The 9,524-nt window shown below is 37.3% G+C and overlaps 1 protein-coding gene across 1 annotated transcript; it reads left to right on the top strand.

The window, feature by feature from the left end:
- Positions 1-435: 435 nt before the first annotated feature.
- On the top strand, positions 436-9,302 carry LOC116715614 (transmembrane protein 237B-like). Its single transcript, XM_032556109.1, is given in 14 exon segments — positions 436-618; positions 2,120-2,155; positions 5,198-5,229; positions 5,319-5,332; positions 5,411-5,479; positions 5,559-5,687; positions 5,764-5,857; positions 5,953-6,110; positions 7,315-7,447; positions 7,540-7,731; positions 8,511-8,643; positions 8,646-8,758; positions 8,845-8,966; positions 9,041-9,302. Coding segments are annotated over 14 exon segments (1,311 nt in total). The 5' UTR covers positions 436-597; the 3' UTR covers positions 9,106-9,302.
- The last annotated feature ends 222 nt before the right edge of the window (positions 9,303-9,524 follow it).

Below are 9,524 nucleotides of genomic sequence, written 5' to 3'. Positions count from 1 at the left end.
AAAATATTTTTGGTGTGTCTCGTTTTTGTGTGTTTTCATGACAAAAAAAGAAAATCTTAAAAAGAAGGTGAATTTTGAAAGGGCACTATTATGTATGTTTCAGGCTGCCATTTTATAGCACAGCCAAGTAACTAAGTACACATAAGTTATTAAAAACTGCATTAAGCTGAAGGGTAAAAATGCCATATATGTTAAATACGACTTAGAAATTTGACTTCGTAATTTAATAAATCAACGTAAAAAAGCTTTCTACAGTAAAATGTTATATAACTGCAACCTGAGTAAAAGAGTTAAATATGTGAATACTTTTGTGACTGATTAAAGTATATTTATATCCGTGCAGAAATGTATTAACTTGGGACACTTTGTTGTGCGTTTCCAGTTTGAATTTTTTGAACGTGTGCTTTTATTTTGAAATCGGACGTACTACTTCCTGGCACTTCGTCATATCCGGTTAAGTAAGGTAGCTCAGGGACGGTAAACAAACCGGCGTTAACTCGAGTTTTAACTGTCTTGGTGTTGAAAAAGTTCGTTTATATTGATGAGAATGTGACAGGAATTCATTTCGCTGAAAGGTTTTAGGTGAAAAGACCGAGAATGGACGGAGGAGACGGTAAAGTAAGTACTAATAATCTATGTACAAGATGAATAACGGTTCTTATAAGTCGAAATGTTCTCACATCTCAATGTCTGTAAGACACAGAATGAAATGATACGTTTTATTCAAAATAAAATGATACATTTGGTAAAATGTATCATTTTATTCAACATTGTTGTGGAAAAAAAAACTATTTCCAAGCACTGTCAGGTGAAATCACTCAATCAGGTGATTTCATAAATTGTGCACAATACAGACAATCAGTAATGAAGCGGGTCTGGATGGAAAGATCTGCCAGGCAGAGAAACACATGAGTTTTATACTAAAGGGATAAAAGATCCACAGCATGGGAAACGGATTGGTTCCCATGCAGCTGTGAAAAACAACGTACATGTAACCCAAATAGCTTTATCTTGGTGGGAATATACAGGAACTTAGAATAGTTACTTTGAAAAAGTAACTTTAATCGGATTACTGATTACTCCTTGAAAAAGTAACTCAGTTAGATTACTGACTACTTGATTAGGAAAGTAACTGAGCTACATTAAAAGTAACTTTTTTAGTTACTTCCAGCAGCTGCTAACAACAACGCTGTGAAAATGACATTGATCTTTTACCAAAACTTAATTGTAAGCTGTTTTATAATGGTAACATCAACAATGTGTCTCCACTTATAAGGTTGGACTGAAGGGGAGATTTTTTAATGGTTACAGTACAAAAAGAAAAAGTTAGTAATTTGTGCATGTTTTTGTGTTTTCCACTATTGTCTGGAAAACTCTAAGAAGGATTTTAACCCCTCGGGCCCCCCAGCCTCCAGGTTCTGCGTTACGGCCCTGCGTTTGGTGTCAGAGCACAGAGCTCCTCCTGCTGCTCCACAGTTCAGATGGCTGCTGCACAGATTTGTGACACTTATCTTAATATTAATAATTATAATGGCGTTTAGTTGCACAACTTTACGTTCATTCGTGGCTGTTTTCACGTTCATTGCGCTGTTCAGATTAGTCTCAATGTTTCCAATGTTCTGGACAGCTCGACATAATTGACAGGTAATATATTAACTTGACATTAACAAAGACGCAGCGGGACGGATCATCCGGGAAATGATGGGCAGGCAGAGCCTGACTAAAACTAACTGGAGGTCAGACACATTCTGGGGTTTCTGTCTGCTTATTTCCAAGCCCAAATGAGCAACTTCACGTTCAAAAACGAGCCCAAAACGCGCAACCCACCACTCATTAAATTTGCTAGCAACTTTAATAAAAAAAAAAAGCCCACAGCCGCTTATAATAATCGGACTTGGCGACAGAAACTCAAAACAGTTCCTGTTTTTCTACCAACAAAATGCGCATCTCCCTCCTCCCTCCATTGTTTATTGTAATTTTCCCACATCAACAGAATAAAATGATACATTTTATACTTGTTTCATACTTGTATCCAGGCACACCCTCCATCCATTTTCTTTTTTGCTGTTTTTAAAAAATATATCCTATAACTTCTTGTGTTTTTTCTGTTACTTTGCAGAGTATAAGGTTCAGGGAGCTGCCGCCTCTTCCTAAGGTAAGTGAACTCACTTATTTATTAGGGTTCCATTATTATTACTGTCTGTAGAAAGTCAGAGCTGATTTAAGTACAGGGTGGTGAAGTGGGGCTGGCTCTAAGGCTACGGTTCTGTAGGGTTCAATAAAGTCTATAAAACTTTAAATTTAATCGTTTTATAACTGGACCTTTAGATACAATTTAACTACTAATAATAGGAGAAATTTAATTTTGTTATTTTATTTATTTATCCTTCTGTTGCATTTCTTTTAAAAGGTGCTGGCAGTGTCTATTACGGCAGGATGTTGGAGGTCTGGTAGAGTTCAGAGGTTCTTTATTTCAGTCGATTTTCATTTTAAACTATGTAGACAAAAAAATAAAAAGAGAGTTTAAATGCATCGTTTAATTTGGAAGTTAAAAACTTCCACATTAAAATGCTCAGATTTTTTGTCTTTGTTGCTGTTATCTAGCAAATGAAAAGTAAAAAAAAAAAAAAGAATTAATTTTATTTTTGGGTTACATTTTTTTATTGTGTACCAATTACCAAGTTGGTTTTTTTTTTTGCAATTTAGTGAATAAATATGTATTTGTGTGATCATTTAAATACACTTAGAAATACACAAATAAGAAATGTGCATAATTTTTCTCTTTTAGTAATATTTTAAATACATATAAACAATAAAATGTACATTTATCATATAGATGTAAAGAATGCATAATTGTTTTGGCATTACCATTAATAATTGAAACATTTCGTAGTCCTATGTTGCTTTACCTCACTACTTTAACTTTTATTTGAACTAATTGTATCCATGAAGGGCAGTGGGAGGAGCTAAGACTGTGCAGGTTATCCAATCAGATGCTGGGGACTATTGAGGACCGCCCACTGAGTTTTATTCCATGGCAGACCCCAGTGCAGAAAATCTTAAATGGATAAATATATCAATAATTCTATATATACATATTGATATCAAGTATTAGTTGAAGATGTTGATATAAAATTCTGTATTTAATGAATTATTGACACATCCATATAATTACAGATCTCTGTCAGATCTCATTTAATTTGTTTTTACTAATACCAAGCAAAAATAATGAATAAATGCTGCAAAAACTCGAGAAGGTTTAAAAGTGGCGGTTTCCCGAACAGCAAAGCGCTGCAACGGCGTCAGCAAAAGCAAAACAAATCCCACCGAAGCTCGCGTCTCGATCACCACAAACAGCCACTCTTATGATGCTCCAAGTCTTTTGTAAAGGGTTTAAATCGTCTGACCTCTGCTCCCAACTAATCCTCCGTCTTGGCAGATTTAGCTCAGGATTTATCTGTCAGGATTCGCTTCGCTCTGAGTTGCATTCTTGACCGAAATGGCCAGAAAAACCACGGTAAGGTTTTTGCTATCTCAGCCGTTTGTTTCAGGCTTAGCTAGGTCCAAGAAGTTCTGCTAGACGAGTGTTGAAACCCACACCTGCTCAGATGTTACGTAAATGTCCGGGAATAAACAAACTACTTATCATGTGGTTGCTCCGTTTAGTAAGGGTAAGAGTTTCTTATTTGGATCAGGGTTTTTTTAAATTATTATTATAAGAACACAAAGTTATTGTGGTTTAAATACTTTTTTGGTGGGGAGGGGGAGACAAAGTACTGGTACAAGTAGAACTAATAGCCTGGACAGTTTGGTATAGTTTCAAAAGAACTATTTGACAGAAACAGTGACTTATAAGTTTGCGAAAAAACGTGCGAAACTCTTTAAAAGGTAAGCTATTCATTATGAAATATTCTGAAGTTTTGGCAAAACTGCTAAAAAAATGTGTGTTTTGAAACATTTAGAACTTTAATTTGTATTGTGTTAGCCCTGTTTTTGAAATCCGACTTCCTAGAGATAGTTCCCACAAGACCGGAAGTAAGTCACCCCAGAAATGCTGCATCTTGATTTGTTCTTTTAAGGCCTTTTTTTGCTCTTCGAGAGAACTTCTTTTTTCTATTGCTTTTAGTTAATTACTTCAATAACTCGGTTGTGGTGTACCTCAAAGATCAGTCCTTAGCCCCCTAACAATACTAGTCAGTAGCCTACATATACTCAACAAAATTATCTGGGTGGGATGAATATATAGCTTCAATGTTGTTTGAAATAATAAAACAAAACTGAGTCAACAGGTTTAAATTTGTGCGTTTTCTCTATTCCACAAGGTCAAAATTACATATACAGGCTCAAACGTCCATCCACATCCATCCACTAATGTTTTTTGTGGTCATTTTTTGTTTCTGTGCAGGTACCTGTTCATACTTATGTACCATAAAACCTACAGAGCTTCAAAATAATTTACCAATCCAACTTGGATCTAATCTAAATACAGACAGATATTTGGGAGAACTAATACCTTTCATCCCGACAAAAACTCTGCTTCCTGTCACTAAAAACTATTGTTTATAAAAACTTCGACCAAAGTGGAGATTTGAGAAAACTTCCTTTGTGAAAACAGAGATTTGGGCATTACAGTCTGAGCCAAAAATATCTATATCTTTGCTTTGACACATTTCCCAATTAACATTGTCTTGTGTTTCTTTTTAATTTTTACTTTATATTCTAATACACTATTTTGTTTTAAAAGGACTTCAACTTATCTACCTGTCTGCACCTCCTGGAACAATGTCTAATTCCTAACAATAAGCTGTGGTAATTTTGAAGCAATTTGATTGGCTGAATTAGGTTTTTGTTTTTGCGCAACACTGCCCCCTATGGGTTTGGCATGTTGTAACAACGCCCAGAGGCAGATTTGTGCAGGAGCTTCACGTGTATGAAAACACATGAATGTTTTTTGTTTGTTTTTTTTAAAATAATGATACATTTTTTTTACATAATAGTAAACAATAAATGTGGTGGAGATATCTTTTTTTTTCTTTCTTAAAGACTTGGGTAAGTGTTTTTGGAGATAGATCCAAAAATCTGAACTATCTCTTTAAGGCCCACTCTTTGTTTGATTATCAGTAATATTACATTGGTAAAAAAAATGACTAAATAATTAGAGATAATTATTTTCATGCTTGCTTTTTTGTCTCCATAGCGAGGGCAGCGAGCTCTTCCCACCATGTCCAGGTAGGAAAACCTTTCCTCTTTAACAACGTCTTTGTTAAAAATGAGAATAATAAGAAAACTCTCTTTTTTTTGTCATTGTTTCATACAAGCCAAGACACAGCAGGTGGGTTCCATTTTTATTTCAGAAGCCACATTGTTGATTTATTTCTGTTTCTAAATTCAAATGGAAAACCGTTAACAGATTTTCCAGCCCCGAAACGGAAAAAGAAGAAGCCAAGAAAAGACGCAAACGGAGAAGGAGATGTGGACGGTAAGGAGTTGAGGTTAAAAACCGGAACCTCCCCCCCCCCAAAAACACCAGCGTTCTTTGAATAATTATGTTTCTTCAGATCAGGAAATGGAGATGGGAGGGCTCGGCAGCCGGAGGGCGTCCGAGGTCGGAGATCACCTGACACTGGAAGCCACAACAGATGCTCCGACGCAGAGGAAACGGAAGAAGAAGAAAGCCACGTCCACAGGTGAAACCACGCCGCTTTGCTTTTATGTTGTTCAAAAGTACGGTCGCGGTTTGAAGCTTATCCGTCTCGAATTCAGATCTGGAAGACAACCAAGCCGACCTGGTCAACGGAGACACAGGAGATCAGACCACCGACGGGGAAGAAGTGGTGAAGAAAACCAAAAAGAAAAAGTAAAAAAAAAAACAACAACAACAAAGAAAAATAACAAAACTAGAGTTAAGACGACGACAACAACAGCAAAAAAAAAGGTGTTTCTCGTGTTCAGGAGGTCGAAGGTCGCAGAGTCGCCGCTTCCCGACGAGTTTTGCGTCGAAGAGGACGACATCATCAACGACAGCTGCTCGCCGATCCCCCAGCAGGCCCTGTTCTCAGCGCCGCAGGGTCAGAGCCAGCCGGTCGGGAAGCTGTTCGTAGAGAGAACCAGTGAGTTCATCACACCGATGGTTATCTATAGTAAAGTAATGAGCTTTACACTTGAATTACAGGCTATATGAAGAATCAAATAAAACTAGCAGTTAATGACATCATAATAAATTATGCTTTAGAAACAATGTATAACTAAAAATGTAAGATACTCCATTAAATCTACAATAATGGAAGTTTATTATGAGTGGAATAAGCTTGTTTTTTTGTTTTTAACTCCTCACTGCCTGAATTTATGTACAAATATAATGAAAATGTAATGTTTTTTTGTCTCCCTCACAAATACTAGGACCAGGCTCAGGGGGGGAAAAAAATTAATTACAGACATTTTATTACATGAATAGAACGAGGCCGTTCCGAGGATAAAGTCTTATGACATTAAGGTGGAAGAATACGAGAGCGAAGTCATCATAAAAACAGAAAAAAGTCTTAGGAATGCGGAAAAAAAGTCACGATAACATGAGAATAAAGTCGCCTGACAAAAAGTCGTATTAAGGAGAACAAAGTCCGATGAGAACAAAACCGATGAGAGAAAAAAGTTGTGATAATGTGAAAACAAAGTCATAATAATATGAGAATAAAATGGGACGACAAGAAGTCATATTGTGAGAACAAAGTAAGTAATAAAGTGAGAGTAGAGCTGCAATAATTCAAGGAAAAAGTCATAATAATCCGAAAATACAGTCATAATATCAGATTGGAGTCATAATAACATGAGAATAAAGTCGGATGACAAAAAATCATGTTATGAGAATAAAGTCATAATAATGCAAGAAAAAAGTTTTTAAAATATGTGAATAAAGTTTAAATTATTGTATAAACTCATAATTATATGACAATAAAGTCATAACAATACAAAGTAATTATGCAACTTTCTGGCAACATGGCGTCTTTATTCTGCTAATATTATGACTTTATCCTTGCAGCAGTTTTAGTTCTCCTAATAAAAAAAACTCTTAGCCTGGCCCAATCCTGTGTGTACACTAGGACAGGAAGTGGGGAAAAAATAGATTCAGTCATTTTTTTTTTTTTTTTTTTTTCCCCGAAACGAATTGAAAATCTTCAGCTTCCGACCAAAATCGCTAGACACCAAGTCGTGAATGAAGGCGCACCTCGCCAGAGATGTCTCTGTGGAAAGGTTGATGACTTTGAGGTTTTTTTTTTGTTTTCTTTTTCTTTTTGTTATTGTCGTGTTGATACGCAGAGCGGTTCCAGGCCGCCGAGCGTTCCGACTGGAGGACGACGGGCGAGCAGATGGACGGCGCGGCCGAGCTGCAGCACATGCCGCCGCTCTGGACCACCAGAGACGTTTCCGTCCGAGTGCACGAAGGCTTCCGGTCAGGCGGGGGGAAACCCGGAGAACTCAGCCTTCACCTCTCCTGCATCCTCCTCAATGCTTCTCCTCCGTTCTATTTATTTATTTATTTAGGGTGTTCGGTCTGTTCTGTCACGGCTTCCTGGCCGGCTACGCCGTGTGGAACGTGGTGGTGGTCTACATGCTGGCCGGGCAGCACCTCACCGCTCTGCGCAACCTGCTGGAGCAGTACCACGGCCTGGCCTACCCCTCACAGGCCCTGCTCTACATGCTGCTGGCCATCTGCACCGTCGCCTCCTTCGACAGGTGAACCAGGAGGAATCCCTTTCAAAATAAGAGTCTACACTTTACAAAAAGTCAGATGAGTCACTTAAGAAAACGTCTTTTATCATAAAAGGGCTTTTATTCCGAAGAGATGAGGTTTCTTGCTGTGAAAAATGAAGGAATGTTTCTTTTTTTTAGAGGAGAAAAAATGAAATATTTGGAAATAAGTTTTTCACCACCTTCCCAATTTCTTTTTTTTTTCCTTATCTTTTTATTTGAAAAAGAGCCAACTTCACTTTACGGTCATATCTCATGAAACGTGTTTTTTCTTTTTTTTTTTTTACCTTTCTTAGTTTTCTGAAGTTTTAAGAACAAAGACTAGAGAGAGAACAAATGGAACAGCACTTTGCAAATGAAAGTTTTTTGGGAAAATTTCTCTCAAAAGTTGAAACTTTTCGACTTTTGAAATTTCCACGTTTTCTTTCTAGGAAATCTCTGAGATTAACCTCAAAAGTTCTGCTTTTTTTTTTTTTTTACAGCACGCCTGACTTTTTGAACTCATAGCTGTCTTTGTTTTTGCTAGAAAATTTCTGAGATTAATCTCAAAATGTCTGATTATTTTTCTTCTGTCTACAACTGTCCTGATACGCCGTCGTACAAGCATGAACCAGTTAAAGAAATTCTAGTGACACTTTAACTAGAACCACATGTTTTGATCAGATTAGGAACAATCTGTCCAGATGGGTCCGATGTTCACCAAAATATGAACATACGCCTGAAAAAGAATGATTTATTTTTTGTTTTTGCTTTTCTGTTGTCAGGGTGAACCTGGCTAAAGGTCCGGTGGCTCTGCGGCAGATCATCACTCTGGATCCAGTGGCTCTGGCTTCGTTCTGTAAATCCACGTCCATTCAGAGATTATTGATCCTTGTTGTTTCTGTTTGCTTTAACCCCACACTCTGTTTTGTTTTTCCCACACAGTGTATTTCTCTGCATTGATTCTTTCTCTGAGTCAGCAAATGACCAGCGATCGGATCAACCTCTACGCGTCCTCCAACACAACGATATGGTGCGACGACTCAGATAATCCTGACATTACGGAGCGAACGTAAAGGCCAGGATTACATTCCCCGGTTTCCTCTGTTCCTGTTGCAGGCCTCAAGGGTCGGAGCACCAGATCCTCCACCCGTGGGTGACCGTCAACCTGGTGGTGGCTCTGCTGGTGGGCTTGGCGTGGATCTTTATCGCCACCAGGCCGGAGACAGACTACACCGAGGGTGAGAAGGAAAGACAACGTTGGCAAACTGTTTGAATTCCAGTGAAATCACAGATCATGTCGTGTTTTCTTTAGGTTATCTGAGGGCGATGGAGGTTGAGCCGGCAAGGCCGGAGGACAAACCAGAAATAACTGGCTGAAAAAAAGAAAAAAAAGGAGCAACTGTTAATCTCTTCTTACTGCAACATTGTTTACATCTGTGATTGTATTAGAGATGATTTTTTGTTGTATTTTTTAAATGTGTTTGTCTCTTAAAATATAGAGTTTAAAGTAATCCAATGATGGCTCTTCTTTATGTCTGATAAAATATTTATGAAATAAAATCCACTGAACAGCAGATGTCCAGACGCATTTTCTGGGATCATTGAAATAAAAATAACTAATAACATGTTTTTAAAATTATTATTATTTATTTACTCACTATAAGAAACAAAGCTGAAAACAGACTAAAATTACAATATTTAAAGATTTATTTTGTCTTACAAATATAAACTGAGGTGGGTAGGTCAAGTATATTACGACTTTATTTTCGTAATATTATGATTTCATTCTAGTTTTT

The sequence above is a fragment of the Xiphophorus hellerii genome, chromosome 24, assembly GCF_003331165.1.
Source record: "Xiphophorus hellerii strain 12219 chromosome 24, Xiphophorus_hellerii-4.1, whole genome shotgun sequence".
Classification (NCBI taxonomy): Eukaryota; Metazoa; Chordata; class Actinopteri; order Cyprinodontiformes; family Poeciliidae; genus Xiphophorus; species Xiphophorus hellerii.
This window is presented reverse-complemented; position numbering and strand designations above follow the sequence as displayed.